The sequence below is a fragment of the Pipra filicauda genome, unplaced genomic scaffold, assembly GCF_003945595.2.
Source record: "Pipra filicauda isolate LSUMZ 115617 unplaced genomic scaffold, ASM394559v2 scaffold228_size1260155_pilon, whole genome shotgun sequence".
Classification (NCBI taxonomy): domain Eukaryota; kingdom Metazoa; phylum Chordata; class Aves; order Passeriformes; family Pipridae; genus Pipra; species Pipra filicauda.
The window spans coordinates 126,708-144,511 of record NW_024104341.1 but is presented as its reverse complement, the minus strand read 5'-3'; the positions used below and the strand labels follow the sequence as shown (position 1 = coordinate 144,511).

Sequence of the window (17,804 nt, the reverse complement as noted above, 5' to 3'; positions counted from 1 at the left end):
GGATGACAGAGAGCCAAGGGCAAGTACTGGTTTACCTACAGGACTTTTAAGAAGAAATGTAGGGCAAATATATATTTCCACATGTAGGACCAAGAGGCACAAAGCATTTCAAAAGCAATAAGCATATTTGGAACAACTGAGCTCAGACATATTGTAACAACACTGGGTTCTAACTGTCCCTTTTGATGGTTTCTCCTTGAAAAGTAATTGCAAAATTTCTCTCTGCATGAAGTTGTAAGAGGACCTACCTATTTTAGTGAAGCCCTTGGATTCGTGTGTATGTGCACATGCTGCACACATGTACAAATACTGCAAAGGAGAAATTACTACAACTTCATTGAGCTATCCTAGTTGAGTTCAGAGGATCCTACAAAGAGCTGGCAGTTTTTAACAGACATCAATTTAAAGAGAGCCGTTTGCAAACTGTACTATTATAGTTGTACACATATTATACCTATATATATATGTCTCCATATAGTTTTATTCTAAAGTAAATTCTTCATGTTCCTTCTTTCAGGTACATATTGGACATGTGGCATCCTTCCAGACCTGGAGTAGGAGTGTTCCAGTTGCTGAAGAGCTGCCTTTAGAGCACCATCGAAGTGGTTCTAAACTGAGGACATGTAATACTTGAAAGCCACCAAGTTCCTCTCTTCAGGACATCATCTGGAGAAACAACAGTACTTGAAATAATAGCTTTACTTAAAATAAAGACTTAAAATCAAAGATACTAGCTCTTTCAAATTTTGAAGGTTTGAGAAAAAATGCATTTAGGGTAGGAACTGAACAGAGTCAAATCAAATTAACTGATGTAATGGCATGAAAGTCAACCCTTTTGTGGAAGCTGTATTCAGCTAAAAGTATGTTTCCGAAACTCCAGCTTTGTTTAGTACTTCTAAAGTAATAATTATAATTACACAGCAGAAGATGGACTGTTCTGCTCTTTGTTTTTTAAAAAAGCAAAGTAAAACTCTGACTTGTTTTGTGTCAGCTTCCTGTGAGAATGCCACATGAAAAAAGTTTAAGGCTAAAAACCTGTCTTTCAACAGCTGTTAGAACATGTCAGGAATACCCAGAATGTATTCAATTTATACAAGAACACTGACAGTCTAAAACTATGAAAAACTGAGTAATAGCAGGTATCGCTTGCTAATTTAAAATGATGACTACTAGCAAAGACTAAATATCACACATAACTTTTAATTTCAAAATTCTAGTTTATATTTATCCCAGTTAATGAAAATTATTTGTTCCTTATCAATCCCTTTTTAATGGCAATCTGAAGTGGAGAAAAGGTGCGTGGGACAGGAAGAGAGGGATCCATCCAAAAAGCTTGACACTTTCTAGCTTTTGGTATTTTAGTGTAGCATATAAACACATCAGTGAGATTAGATTCCCCTGCTAACCTTCCTGCAGGCCTCAGTGCCTGGATTTCCCCTTCGAGACGCTGTGAGAAAACTGTTAGCAAAAAGAATTTGGCATTTTACCACTGCTTAGGCAGAGTTTTTATGCCTTAACAAGCCATAGCAGGACAGAAAAGCACTATGCAAACTGATCTACACTTACTCTGTGCACACAACACAAACTCACTTGAATTGCTAAAAGACAAAAAAGAACTGATAATCAAAAATAAAACCACCTTCTTACTATGCTCTGACCTCTGCTTTATAAGGGAGGCTATGATTTTATTACTGGTCTTCTATGGTTTTAAAGGTTGGTATTTGGTTAATTTTACAGAAAGCACTAATCTTCATTAATATTAAAGAAAAATCGAAGTATTGTAGTCATTGATAATACGTCATATTTTATTATAGCCTAACTGCACCAAAGTGTTTATTATACACTATTAACATGATTGCTGAATGTAGCTAACCAAAATTTATAACAAGCTTTGTAATATGAGGGATTCCTCATCAGTATCACTATATTCTTGATAGGTGTTGTGAACTGTTTGTGGCAATGCTGAAATTTGTTCATTAATAGTACTTATTACTGAATGGACTGTTTACAAAATTAGTGATGGAGAACTCATGTCATCTATCTTTGGCTTCCCAAGGAAACAGCTTATTTCTAGGAAAAACATATTTGGTCTTTGATTTGTGCATTTTCTCCCTATCCACATAAAGTACTGTGGTCACAGTATTAACTATATTCCTTTTTTCTACACTGAGTAAAATTAGGAAGTGTTATTAGCCTTGTCTTAGTGAGGGGAACTGAGTCACCCAGATTATACAGTGCATATCAAAAGTTTATAGCAAGGAAGGGAATAATGGCCTGATAACTCAAGCTACTGCCATAATCACTGGATTTTTAAAACCCCATAATTATTCCATGTACCTGTTCTGTAGTCTCAGTTTTATTCCTTTGTCCAGCTCAGCTGGCAGGAGCTAATACCACCAGATGCTATTTCTCTCTAGAATGAGGTAATGCCAGATAATTCTAGATAGACAAAGAGTAGACAAATTAATATTGCTTTAGTTAGGAAATTAAATAAACCAGTGATCTTCAATGTTTCCCTGGGTTGTTCCCATTGAATATATGAGTTACCACATTGCTGTACTGTATCTGCTCTTTTACACAAACTGCTCTCTGGAAACTTGGTGTCTATGCTCCTAAAGCACATAAGGACCTATCACCAGGGGAGTAAAATATGTGAATTACAAGAGTGCATGCACTGGGGTCTCTCTACCTTTATGTGCGAGACCACTATCAGAAATTCATCTGAACGTGAATTTACATTATGGTTAAACACATTTTGGGAAAAGGCTTTTAAAAAAAAACCAAACTTACATATTGCTTCAGTGGTAATAACACTCTACTGATTCTATGTTTTTAAAGTTTCTTTAAACTCTATACAGCATTAGTTAACTAAATGTTGATATAATAAAACAGCCATACTACACTATTGAATTCTGTTCATGCTTATGGTAGAACAAAAAGAATTTTTCAACCTAAGTTAATGGAGTACAGACACTGTTGTCATAGAAACCCAGACTGTTGTCCAAAAGGTTTTCTGGTGCTACTGTTTAAAAGGCAGTACCAACAGCAAACTTGAAATCTCATGGTTACCTGAAAGGCAAATTAAACATTATTTCCAAAACAGTTCGCAGTTTCTGGCATTAGCTTTTCACTAAGGCTGGAAATGTAAAAGATTGACAATACTAGCATTGCAGCTTGGGATTCAAAGAAAAAGGAAAATCTGCAATTTTGCTAGTCAAGTATACAAATCTGATGTTAGCTCAGTCAGTACAGATCAAGTTACATTACTTGTCCTGGAAAGAAATACTCTTTTGGGAAGAATAATAATTCTTTCAGTCAATCTTCACAAGTTGGACCCAAAAGAAGGAACTAAAAATAGCAAGATAAGACTGAAGCCAGTAGTTAAGTTTCTAACATAACAATGGGAGAGGCCAGTCTGACTCATTAGCAAAGAAAAGATAACTGGAAATGGGAGATTAAAAGGCTGTACTCAGTTCCACACAATTCCCAGACCTCCCAGTAACTCAATCTGAACACTGTGAAAGATAGGTCCAAGAAGGGAGGTTCCTAGGATAAGAACAAACAGTCTTAGTCTTTACTCAAAAAAAAAAGCGGGCCAAATAGGACAAATATCCACTTGTAAAAACAAAAATGTACCCAAAAAACTTAAACTGCAATAAAAACCTCAAAGGACTGTATTTTATCTAAAGAAGGACACTAGTGTCAGCAGCAATTGTTTCATAGTCTTCAATGATCCGTAGGTCTGAGACTGCCAAAAGAAGGTTTGTTCAGATATTTGGTCTGTTCTCCCTAGAAGCCTATCTGGGTACCCTCTGGGAATATTGCTGTCCTGGTAGAAAGCTATAGGCTGGGGCAGATTCAGGAAGTTTGTAAAATGGTAGGAAAACACAGACTGGGAGAGGCTCCATTTTCCAGGCCCAACAGTGGGAAATATTTAGTTAGGATATTTTTCTGCTAACAACAGAAGACATCCACATGGAACATTAATATCGTTTCTGTTCTCAGAACAATATTTATGGCATACAGTTGCAGATCTTTATGGCATACAGTTGCAGCCTAAAACAGAGACTGACACTGGTACATCTGGACAAACTGTGCTGCTAGAAATGTACATTGGAAAATGTGGCTTTGAGAAATCTTTCAAGAGCTTTACAAAACCTGTCAACTGCTTGCCCCACCAGAACTGTGCCAAAATTGGTGGGGTAACAGAACAAATACATTTTATGCTCTTAAAATTGGCAAATGCCACAAAACCCATATAAAATTATTAAATGAGAAATTAGAACAAAATGCAAGAATTTTCATTGTCTATGGAAAAGGAGATCAGAAACTGATTTTTTGACTGAGCACTTGTCCTAACTAACTGAATTAAAACAAATAGTCATAATAGGCCTATTTATTAGCACAGTATAAAGAACACTGACTAAAGTCCTAAGTGCAGGTACATCAGCAACTGGAAGTCATAACCAGTTGTTACCTACAGACCTTTCCAGGTAGCTCTATATACATGGGAAAAAAAGTTCAATACTGTTCAGCAGTTGTTGATATTTTCTGCCTTTACACACATCCTTTTTCACAATGTCTGCTGTAAAATACAGGCAAACATTATTTTATAATGTAAACCTTTACTTAATGTTAGCTTTTAAGTCTTCTGTCAAAAACATATCCTTAAGCAAATGGAAGACATAGGCTATGAATCTTAGCCAAACTGAAAGTGAAGTAAAAAACTTCTTCAAGGCTTCACTATATTTTGCTGACCGTGGGACAAAAGAAGGCCCAAATCTCTCTCTCTCTCTATATATATCTATATCGCAACATGTTGTAGTTCCACAGGTTTTTTTTAGACACAAGGGTGTTTTCGAAACCCCAGCTCAGTTAAAGCAAGCTAAAAGGTGCCCTTCTCCCCCCATATTCTTTCCACTCATCATACTTTTCCAATAGGGTTTTCAAAATCATAACTCTGGCAAGAGGAAACTTCCCTGAAGACAGCACATAGTGCTACCAGCCAGCTTCTGAGGATTCAGGATAAAATCTTCTGGTCATCGCACAGGCGAGAATGAAGGCTTCCTCTTTCAGCACCTTCCACAAAGACTCATCTTCCAAGGTTTCAGTTCAAAAAACCCCTCCCAAAGCAACAAACCCCCAAACCCACAACCACCACCACTAAAAAAACTCCACAGAATAAGCAGTCATGTTGCCTGTGATCTATAGAGACTGTTCACAGCCTTCTCACTGACCACCTCTCTCTCAGAACTCTCAGGGTTGGAAACCTCGTGATAAAAGGAAAGGGAAATAAAGTTAGCTGTTGCAGTGTTATGTTTGGCAAATTAAAAACTATTCAGGATATAAAGTCCTCAAAGAAGGCACATGATAACCTATCTCCTAGAGCAAATCCTTGTTACCCTGCAGGGAGCTTGTATCGTGGAAACTCTCATGTCTCAGATGATGCTCTAATAAAAGAGTATGGTGTCAAATTCACAATGCAAATTCACAATACAGTCACAATGTGACTGTAACCAGGTGAACGGATCTTGGTGTTATTTTGTTAATTTTACAAAATACATTTTAATCCCCACACTTCAGTGATAATTAAGCCTCATGTTGCACCAGTGTTTTCTAGGATTTAAAAATACAAAAAGACTTGTCTTCTAAAACAAATTCTTCCAAATTCCCATTTAATTTCAGTGCCATACTGTCACTCTCACATTATCATAATTGGTTTTCCTGGATTAAAGGTACTATTTTCAAGTACCATTCTTGAAGACAGATTCTTTTCTTTTTCTAGCCTTTCTTCCACCTCCCCCATTATTTTTAGTAATGGAACTGACAAGATAGCAAACCTAACCTGGGATTTTGAGGGGTAGAAATTAGGGCGGTGTTTTGGCTTTTTTTCACACCTCCTGAAAGGTGGTACTTGTATGAATCAGATTTATTTTTAGCTTCTCAGCAACAGAGAGATGCCAATTTCTGTTTCTGTCAGTGCTTTAAATACTTTTGGCTTTTCACTGCAAAGTAATTCCCACATCTTTATTACACAGTCATCTTATGCCTTTTGTGGAAGCCTGCTTTCACTCATCTACAGCACTTGCATCCAGTTTAGTTTAGGAACAGGTTTGTTGTCTCAATCTGTGAGTTTTAAAGTTCATGTTTAAGGACTTAAAAAAAATAACAAAATCGACACCACTAGCTGAAAGAGTAGAGGATATCAAAGAGAATTTTGCACTTCCAATTCATACAAGAACATTTAGTCCAGAATGTTTTCATAAGAAAATTAAAATTGCAATGTAATTTTTAAGGCTTGAGCTTTTAAAATGGAAACACAGTATTTATTATTTGCAGAATAAATGATTTATGGTCCTAAGACACAGTATTGTTGAAAACCCACCTTTCTGGTAAGCATAATTGTTTCAGAAATTGTTGCATGTGATGTGTTTATGGAAATAGATTGTCAAATTCTCCACAGAGGAGTAGAACGTTTTCACCTCCTGATACATTTTGGATTGACGCAGCAGCAGCTCTTACACAGTGACTTTCAATCTGGGACACATCTTTATTTCCAATCAAGATGAAAAAATGCTTTCTCAAAAATAAAGCAGGTCACAAGATACAGAAATTACTCCTTTAAAATATTACAGAACACACTTTTTCACAGGATACACACAGGGTACAGTTTCAGCTTGTTACTTTCAATACTCACAGTAAAATACTTTTTCAAATAACCTAAGTGCAGCTTAGAGCCATCAAATGCCGGTTTATATTGTTCTGCAGAAATACAGAATTCCAAGTGTCAGATGAGTTACTCCTTCTGTGTTCAGACTTGCTCAGTTGAGAGAGGTTTTTTGGAAAGCCTGAAGCTTCAGTTCAGTTTTCTTCTGTTCCAACTGAAGCTCTATTTTAAAGAATAAATGCCAAGCTCCTGTGCTCTGATCATCAGGATAGCTTGTATACTGAAGATGCCATAATGCCCTTTAGGTTCTGGATATCCATGTTGTATGGTAAGACTTTCCCATTCAGGCAGATTGTCCTGAATGTTTACAGTCACTTAAATTTGCGGAGAAGGAACAGTGAGGAGACCAGTTGGCTTGATCTTATTGATTCCTCCATCTAGGATGCAGACCCTTGGGTATTTGTTTTTCACTAGATGAGCTGCAAACTGAAACAGATATATCATTAGCACACTGCACATTATAGTCCCTAAATTGAAATAACTTTGTGTTAAGTAAGGCAAGTTAAAAAAAAATTTTAAAAAATTATTAGCCCCTAGAAGTCTTTTCTTTGCAACAACTAATCCAACACAGGAGCCCAGGCCTGTCTGTTGAAACAGCTGGGATGAATTTGGTGGTCATAAAGTGTCACACTAATAACATTGAACTTCATTTGTCTCTGCTTAGGCAAGATTTTACTTTATTCTAACAGGACTGTTTAATCTCAGAGCAATCACTGAACCTCTCTCAAAGCATGAGCTAACAGATATTTTTCCCTGCATTAATCTAACTCTCAGCTGTTTTCTGCAGGTTCCCAAGTGTACAAGGATCAGAGTTTGATGGTATTGTCATTTTCTTACCTGTCAAGCTTGGCTGATGTAATTTGATTTCACAGGATGTCAGATATGAATTTGGGGTCTAGCAACTGTACTCTCCCCTGTCCCCACAAATCTGCCCACAGGCAGGTTGAATAGTACAAGCACATATCCCCCCAGCCTTGGAAGCCTCTCTCCACAACTAGTTCATTCCATAAACCAAACACAGCATTTGCCAGTTTCCATGTAGTAACTTTGTGAAACATGACTACAGTGATGAAGAAACAGTATTTTGTATATAAAAACAATTATGATAAGAAATATCAAAATCATGTATCAAAATATCAAACCCCAAAGGAACAATATTTTATTACACGTCAAACTTGCCTTCTAGATACTGACTACAATGCATTAAAAAGCAAGTCACCAAAATAGATTAATCAGTGAGAAATTAATAGTTTTACTTTATTTGCAAAAGCTGTGAGAGACTGTCCTGCCCTTCCAGTCTTTGAGATTGCTCCTTTTTACTTGGTTGGCAAACTTCTATCACCTGTAAAATCACTGAGTGCTTCCAAACGGGCTATGTAAACATTTGTAATTCCATTTTTGACTCTTTAAAATAATTTGTGATGCTATTTGAGAACCTATTTGCAAGTGGGATGTCCAAATAATTAACTTTGCATGAACAACTAAGTTATCAACTCAAGAACAGCTGTAGGCACCCCAATTAAATTTAGTATATGGGATTTCTTTTTTTGTTTACATTCCTCCTAATTACCTGTTACAGTGTAACATATATTGAGGCAGAACAAGATGTACTACATGACTACCTAATCCAGTACAAGTCCTGGAATAATCTCTTTAACATGTAAGAGTTCATAATAACAAAGTTTTAACCTTTCCTAGCCAAAACTTTTGCTTCATATTGAAGATATTTTATATATGCAAGGAACTTATTTCTGTCCACTTATATGTCTAATGTAGCTACTGCATTCCTTTCTCTGTGTTTAGGATGCATTTAACCAGGGAGAGAGCAACTGTAACCACTGAGGACTTATTGCGGCAGAGTAATAGGTCACAGTAGACATTTTGGCTGTTATGTTTGTTTCAGGTACTTGCCTAAGGAAGACCAAAAGGCTCAATCTGTCATCTCTCCTTCATTACTTTGGGTCACTCAGTACTGGATTCAAAAAAACAAATTAAAAAAATCCCCACGATCAAACAATCAAAACTAAGTAGTAATAAAGTTAAACCATATGTGGATGCCAGTTTTCATGAGCAAAGTAAATGCCATACTTTTAGAGAGGTTCTTGGTTGCACAGGTGGTGTAAATATACACAGAGATATCACTTGGAGAGTGCAAATACCTCTTGCTATAATCACAGTCCAAAGATGTGGTGTACAGTAAAACAGAGACAAAGATAATTCTCTTTGTTAAAAATAGCACTCAGCTGTGCATACCATGAACTACAAAAATAGTTTATATTCCCAGTGAAATACTATCAGACATCTTTACTTCATGTGTACATATCTATCACCTCACAGTGCTCTCCACTTGTGACTAATGGATAGTGCTCTGTCTTGGACACCAATAGCTGGCAGAAATGAAAAATGGCAACAAGCATTCTGGCTGAAAGGAAGCAGCATGTTATTTCCTGAGTACAATGTCCCATGTGTCAACAGAGAGGTTCCATTCTGACTACTGATAATTGTAAACTGCTGATAATAAACTGTAAACTCTGCTCCAAATGTTTGGATGCCCTATCCATAATATAACTACCATTCAATGTAGTCTTAGAAGAAAATATGCAAACAAGTGCTTTGTACTTAGGGTTTGAGCATTAAGGCCTGTGTCTCACTGTATTTTAGAACTGCTTTAGTTACAAGGTATGGAAATAAATTTTCTTCACTGCATATGACAAGAGGTTACTTTTAAACCTTAGGGTGTGGAATTTCTTGCTTCTTTCAGGGCCTCTGAGAAGCAAGCACTGCAAAATCTGTGGCTGATATACCACAAGATGAACTGCCTTTTTATTTTTTTTTTAAGTTGTCACAGAACTGTTTGCTGTTGTCTACCTGGTTTCAGTGAGAAAGGCTGCAAATATAGTTAGGAATTTTGCGTCTGAACATCCAGTCAGGGAAAATCCACTGAGCAGGAAATGTACTACTACTGGCATCTCACTACTGTGGGAATTAGCTGCAAGTTGGGCGCCTGGAGGCATACACATTGACATAAGTTGAGAAAATATCAGCCTCCAAGAGCTTTGCACATACATCTGTCCATGCACTGCAAAGAAGAGTCTGGGTTTAACTTACACGGTAATAGGATTTGATCCAATTAAAGACATTCCTAGTTTTTACCTTCTGCCCTCCCACATTGTGTCACTGAAAGTAGAAGTAGTAACTTTTGGCAATGAGTAAATTTGGAAGTGGACTCTTACTACCATTGTAGTCTTCCTTATTAAAGCTTTGACTTTTTATAGTTCTGTTCCTCAGTACATATTTGTGCCTTCCTCTCCCAGACAGAGGAGCCCGTCTGCCACAGATCAGTACAGGAACTTGTTCCCCATGTTTCTGAAATGTTCCAACACCACCTGGTATCCTTCCATGCCAAAATACACTCTATGAAGCTAGTATTTTCAAAACACATGGAAATGTTATTTCTGGTGTGTGCACTGATGGAGGGACATGAGAGGAAGGACTATTTGAAATAGCTGCATACATTGCCTCCCTAATTTGACCTTAATTTATGTCAAATATCAGTAGCTTGAATCCAAGGAATGAAGAAAGATAAAAAAAATTGTTTCCTAAAAAGTTGGAAAAAAAAATAAATCAGTGATCCAAAAGAGCAAAATTTCACGTGTCAAAAGAAGCCCAAAGTCCTCTTCTGAATGAATGCCACAGATTTTCTACAGCAGAAACTACAATCTTGGACTGCATGTGTGGGCTCTATTTCCTTTATGAACGCTGTCATAAAGTGTCAACTAGAAGTTTACTAACAGGCACCCGGATACGTAATTTGTAGTCCGCTAAATAACCTAATTTACAGAGTTGCTGTTAAGACAGAAGATAACATGGTGAAGAGATAAGCAAATGGGTTACATCATCCTTAGTGACCTGTAAACCACCTACATTTTAAAGAGAGATTTACTGAAACATAAAAGTAGTGCATAATTAAATTCACAATTAAATTTCCATTACACAAATGTATATTTCTATAAATAGAAATAAGCTGTCATTTATAAGACGATTACGTTTTCTTAAATTTATCAAATGTTTGTGCTGACATAACTTTTGGGATATATCAGCTTCCCCATACCACCAATGGATCACATTCCTCTCTAATGCTTCTGTTTTCATTTAAACAACAATACTATATGGGGAAATGGAGTTTTGCCTATCTGAGGTAGAGGATTAAAGGGATGCCACAAGACTTTAAACTTTTTTCTTTCTGCCTCAGGTGGCCTTTCCTCAAAATGCACTTCCCAAACTCAGTTACCATGTTTTCACTGGTGGCATCTAGAGTTTAAATTGAATTTTCTCTTGCTACTTTCACAGCAAATACTATATATTAAAGGATGAATATGTGAGTAGCTTGTTTAATGACTACTATGTGATGTCTTTGGTGAAGACTATGGAAACACTATTCCTCTATAAAGTAATGCATCAATCAATTCCACGTAAAACACCCTTCTCGGTGAGCATAACTGAGCCAGAAAATTGTAATTTGCATTTGAAAGCAGTCAGTTAAGACTCTTCATGCAGATACAAGAATTCAGGCTTTCAAAGACACAAAAGATCACAGCAAATTATATCAAAATTTGGGCAAATATTACACATTTTACCCTGCATTGGTGATGCTCTCAATACAAACAGCATAACAGGACTGCTCCTTTAAGTACCATCAAGAACCTTAATAATCTGCACACTGGCACATTTATCAAAATGTTTCTTCTACCCTGTTCCAAGCAGTAAAATAACAGCTTTCAAGTGTGCTGAATGTATTATGCCAGGCATGTCACATTTTTACACTGTCTACAGCAGAGAGTCTAATAACACAACAGCTTGAGCAGCCCTGTTCCCAGCACCCTTCAGGCTAGCCATGAGGGTTGCTATGTACACATTATTCACTTTCACAGACATTCTTGTGACAGGCTGTAATTAAAGGGCATGCTGGGAGGGAAGGAGGAGTAACATACTGCACCAGAATACCAAAAAAGACTGCTGTGACTAATGTTACCAGGGCATAAATATTAACAGCATCCTCTGAAAGAGTCAGAAGAAAAAGAGATACTTAAGAAGTTAGAGGAGAAATATCAACTAAATTTTGTAGTATTCATCCATTGCCACAAGATTATTTATAGTTTTTCACTTGTAAAGTCATGTTACACAAACCCGTCTGGGACTGCAGTCTATTTGCTTTGTGATTTCAGTCAAGATTTCACCTTCACCTCTCTGAAAGAACAGCCCCGTCAAAGTGATCAGTCTAGAGCTTTTTAAACAGCACTCTCCATATGCCACAAAGCAGACCCAGTACACAAGATTATTTTTAATCAGCTACTTTTGATATTAAAGGGTTCCAGAAAAATGAAGTGACACTTTAACACTATGGCAAAGATAGGAACCTAAAGCCTCCCGTATCAACAAAACAGTGCCTAGTTATTGGTTACAGTATTACCATAAACTGGAAGTAAAAAACGCACAGAAAGGACAACTCGGTGCAAACACATACTACAGTGGGGGTGGGGGGAAAGGAGCATAGGACCTCCTGCTCTAACAAGATCAAGGGAAAATTCTCTACATGTAGACTGGCCAAAGGGGAACACTTTCCATTCCACCAGTACAAAAACACAGCAGTAACTCAGAGCACTTACATGCAGAGATTTGAAAATAAGCCTGCACAAACAGATATTTAATAGCTGGTTTCAGATTAAGTTGTACTGAGAATGAAAGTGAGAGTAAACACTCAAATTTCTTCAAGTAATAAATTTTAAACACCTGCACTTTAAATTTTTCACCTAGAAATTACAGAAAACATTAAAAAATACCCAGGTGGAAGTAAGCACTTGAAAATTAAAACTCAGTTGCAGAGATTTTGTAGAGATTTTGTAACACAGCTAATTCATACTGACCAACATTTATGCAGTGCACACAACACAGTTTAATGGATTGTACAATAAAAAATGCAGAAAGCAAACTATTTTATTTTTGACTCAACAGAAAATAAAAAAGTTGTTAGTGAACAGCAAAATGTAATTTCAAAAAGATGCGTAACAGCTGGCTTGTATATAAAAAAATAAAAGCATGAGTCTTTCTGAAAGATTCAGCCTCCTCCCCAAGTCTAAAGATTGCCATAGATCTTGAAAATTGTTCAAAGAAATACTTGAAAGGCATTTCTTTGTGATCTGCAATACTTTTTTCTAACACTACCCAAACTGCAAGTTTTGTCCAGTTTCTTAAACTCTAGCATAGAAGTCTTTGGGCCTCCCATGAAATGGATGCAATCCCTCCTGAAGCAGTCAGTCAGTCTGTCTGTCCTTTTGAAAAGCTGATTCAGATACAGTTTAGAGAAAAGCAGAACAACATTGCTCCAAACAAGCAGTATGGATATTGGAATTGCCAAATTCACCAATAGCATTCTAGCTGGCATATCCTTACGCCAGGTTCCTAGACCTATAACACACGTTTGTATGTCACTGCCATCTCTCTTTCAGTTATCAGCATTTAAGATTCCTTGAATTAGAATACCAGGAAATATAAACCACTGTTTTAAGAGATGGCAAACAGCCCCAGAAAGTGATAATTCGAGGTTATTATGTAGTAGTCCTGAGTGATATGTATACAAGCTAATTCATGCAAGCTCAAGCAAGGACAAGAGTACTCTTCCAGAGGTGCAGTCCACAAAGACAGCATGACCACAGCCAAGACAGATGTCTGGAGGAACTCTGGAGCCTGATGGCACCACTCCAAGATTCAGGTTCACCACTCTCCCATCTTTCCTGTCCTTAGAGATTTCCCAGATGATTGAGAAGAGCTGAGATCCTGCCTGCCAGCATCTCTCAGACATATTTTGATAGGTAAAATAGAGGACTCCATGATTCCTGATCTCAGAAACATGCAAACCTCTATGCAGTAAGGCACACAGGCCAAAAAGCACCTACATCAAATGAAGAACTAAAATTTCCAATGACTGTTACCACTGGTCTCATTAAAAAATAAAAAAGAGAACCTATTTTGAGTTTTAGAATTAGCCTGTCTTCCTTGTCACCTACTTCAGAGGAGAAAAAGGAACACTCAAGTTCTATTCCTGAACCTCATTCTTTCATTTTCCCCCTTTCCTCTCCCATACCTTTGGAAAAGTGGAATATTTAGGTCATTGCTGCTGTATCTGAGGCATCCAATGCAAACTAACCAAAGCCACAGTCAGGGGCAGAATTACAACAGCATAACACAACTCCTGGCTGGCAGCCCAAGTGTCTTTCCTGGGCTGTGTGAAGAGCATGTACTGGCAACAGCAGCTGGCCTGCTTTCCGTCGAAGAAGGGAAACATGCATACATTATGCATGTTACAATAATAAAAAGGGCTACATTTACAGAATAAAATAATGAAGACTTAACCATGTATTGGGTAGGGTTACAACCAGCAGGATAGTTGCTGACTAGTGAATCTATTCAAACTTTTCAAAATACAAGCTTTATCCCTTCCTCTTTAAAGGCAACAAAGAGGCACCTGATGATTCCAGAAAGCTGTGAGTCTGAACAGAGATGGGAGGATGGGGCCTTAACAAAACAAACATGAAAAAGAGCCATTCTAGTAATCATAAGGAGCCGTCCATCCCTGCAAAGAGAAAGTATCTTCAGTTTTCATTCCAATTGTTCAATCACTTTTCTTCAGAGACTATTTGCAAGGAAACACAGAATCTAAAAGATACATGGTGGAAACATCTCAAGAAGTTTATTGTCTAATTTCTATTTACTTTCACTTTAGAAGTTTCATTAGGCCCTTTCAGCTAAATACGTCTGTCTTTAGAAGGCAAAAATGCACCCGTCTTTTAGTATTCTATGCAACACCTAATCTTCAGATCACCCTATGAAGTTTCATAGGCATTCATTTGTAGTTTTAAGACAGGCTTATAACAGGACACAGCTTCAGCATGCAAGGACTTGCTTCTCTGGCAAGGGCTTTTTAAAAGCTCTGAGGAAGATGACAACAAAATCACACAAATTTAGTGGTAACCAGACACTTTAACATATGTGTCTCAGTCTTCATATAAGAAATGCATTTTTGATAGTGTGCTGAGAGAAAATGTTACTTTCATATCGAAAAAATATTTTTTTTTCTTTTTTTTCAGGCCAGGAATATGTTATACAAAAAGAATCTTAAACTTGACCCTCTCCCTCTTGCCTTGAAAAGGGTCAGAAAGATCTCATGGAAACTCAGGACTTCTTGTCTTTGCTTTGGAGATAATTCGTGCAATGAGAATAACTACTTTGTTTCAGTAATTTGTAGAAATTGTCTAGACAATATATTTATAGCAGCATAACTTATCTAGATAAAAAATAATCAATGTAGCAATTAGAAGTTACAACTGAAAATTTATTTCCCAGCTATAAAGACACATTTTTTAAGCTTTGACTTACAGCTTATCTAACTATCTTTTTCCAAGGCAAAAAAAAAAAAAGAGTTTTTAGGCACATTATTAGGCAGATTAAAGTGTCCTGTATATTTTATTCTGTTATAGCATTTAACAGACAATAATACACATACATTAAACCACCAGGGAAACACATGAAACAACCACATTACACAAGCAGAAGTGTGTCACTGTCAAAATTGAATTGCTGGAGAATGATTTAGTATCAATAAGGTATTCCTCCTATTCTAAATTCAGTCAAAATTGCAGTTACACAGACAAAAGTTTGAAATGGAAACAGATAATGGCTTAGCACCTCAAAGTTGCCTGAGGGAGGGAAGATGAAGTAATGTCACCCTTCCAAAAAAAGACCCAAACCAATCTCTGTCCTACATATGCATAACTATAATCCACCTTTTTACTTGCTGTATCTCTGACTTTGAAAGTGAAAAAAATCAGATGTTATTCATCATACACCGAAAACAGAAGCTACAGTTGAGCACTCATTGCCTGTTTAACTATTACATTCCCAACTGTAATGATCCCTTGCCCATAATGGAATTTACAATGTACTTATCTATCTATAGATGTGGGAAATGGCAATTTAATTCACTTAAGAGATGCTGCCACTTAACGTATTTAAAAGTTAAATTTCAAAATAGAATCTGGTTGATGAACTCCAGCATAATGCCTTTTATGTGGAGGTTTCCTGCTGTTTTCAGAGACAAAAAATATCTGCTCTATTAACAAGTGCCCAGAAACTCCTAGGAGAAGAAAGACTGGCATAAAGTGAGAACCAGCCTAAAGGACGGAATATTCTCCAGAGAAGTGCAAACTAAGCATCACCACACTACATCTCTTTTACAGGACCTTTATGCTGCTAATGGCACATTCAGTAAGGCTCTTATACATCAGTCAATCTATTAATTTAACTTTTAGTGTTAGTAAATCAAATGACTTTACATGCAGGATTACCCTGTTTTAATTCCTTCCGAAGGAAGTGTTCAACTAGAACTAGAGCTGTCAGAGCCAGAGCCAGTATGTGACAGTGCTGGCTTCCTTTGCCTCCTGCTGGAACAGCGCTGTGGTGAAGTTTTCAGTTTTCCCTCTCACCTCTCAAATTCTAGACAGCATTTGCTTTCCAATTTAAATGTTTTATCATCGGGTTCCAAATCAAATACAAAAGACAGAAACAGAAATGAAGTGCAAAAAGTTATTTTCTACAGGTCTGCTCAGTATACTCAAGTTTGCTTTTTAAATTATTTTTAAGTGATGCCAAGTAGGCTACTAGTATGAAGTGCAATTGAAAGATTCAACCCTCTAATTACAAACAGTCCCATAAATAAATAAATAAATCAGTGTTTTTTCACTCTTACCCCTACCTCTAAGTCCTATATAAATTTAAACGAAACGTATAACAGTGCCAATCTCCATATTTTTAGTGGTGTATCTTTCAGTGAACACTTCTGAAAAATTCCCCTTTATGATGCAGGGTTCTATTTGTGGCTCATCTGGATGCATTTCATGTGGAAATACATGACTCTGTTTAGAAAAAATACATTTTAAGTTGAGCATCTTATAACATGGACAAAAGTTGGTTTTGTTTCCATGCATTCACTTTTAAAATTTTTCCTGTGATTGTTTGACTTAGTAAAAGTTAAAAAGTAATAACTAATGTCTTGTCAAGCCTCAAAGCTACATAGTTTTGGCATGAATAGTGGTAGACAGTTCTATGCAACCATGCAGAGTAAAACTGAAACTGGTCTTAAAAATTATCCATGAAAAAAGAAGTTCTAAGTTTTATCAACACAGTCAAATTGAGGCTGGTTTTATATGCACTTTGAGAGTGTGACAGAGGTGGTGAGTTCCCACCAGTACTTAGGCTTAAGTATTCAATTAGTTTGTGGGCAAACTGGTCAATCCAGTATTTTGTTGCTATTTAAAGCTCTACGCTCTTTAGTTAGGCTTTCAAGAACTCTAAAAGCAAATCAAAAGACAAAGCAGCACTTCTCCTTTATGAAAATGTTGACAATTCTGGGTCAATATTGTCTCAGTTACAGAAAATCTGGGTTTAGAGGATAAGACAGCACCTCTCACATGACTGAAGTACTTGCACTTACTAAGCAAGTTTTGTTTAGCTGCACAGCAAAGGAAACATTTGATTTTCATTTAATGAAACATTTAACAAAATACCTAAGTTTGCATCACAGGTGTCACTCATAGAAGAAAATAGTATCTTCATGGTTATGGTGGAACTGCCAGCCTGCACTGTAACGCCTCTGGCCTTTCCGTACTCGGAAATTTGATACAGGTAGTTTCTTCAATCTGTTTTAGTTCCTCCAGAACTTGCAGAAAATGAGTTGGTAGTATGTGGAATACATCCCATAAAGGCACTCCTTAGCGAACACCAAAGCACTTCCTTTTTCCTGTTCCTATTCCTTAGGAGGTTAGTGAATGGATAGGCTCTTACTGAGATAAACTAAGATCTTTGGTGATTTAAAATGTAATTGTTCAAAGCAGCTGCATAATTCACCATCAAACATGAAAAGCATCATTTAAATAATCTCCATTTTGCTCTTAGCATTTTATGCATTTTGCATTTGTCCCTTTGAGGGAGGGATTTATGCATTCAGCATTTCGTGAGGAATTGT

At 36.8% G+C, this 17,804-nt stretch overlaps 1 protein-coding gene across 3 annotated transcripts in view; it reads right to left on the bottom strand.

Annotated features, from left to right (window-relative positions):
* Nucleotides 1-6,526: 6,526 nt before the first annotated feature.
* Nucleotides 6,527-17,804, bottom strand: part of TBCK (TBC1 domain containing kinase) — a 100,641-nt gene continuing 89,363 nt past the window's right edge. For all 3 annotated transcript variants that reach the window (XM_039381503.1, XM_039381505.1, XM_039381504.1), the window contains one exon: nt 6,527-7,153. In XM_039381503.1, the coding sequence (XP_039237437.1) occupies nt 7,043-7,153 (111 nt within the window). In that variant the 3' untranslated portion in view covers nt 6,527-7,042. The remainder of the gene's footprint in view (nt 7,154-17,804) is intronic.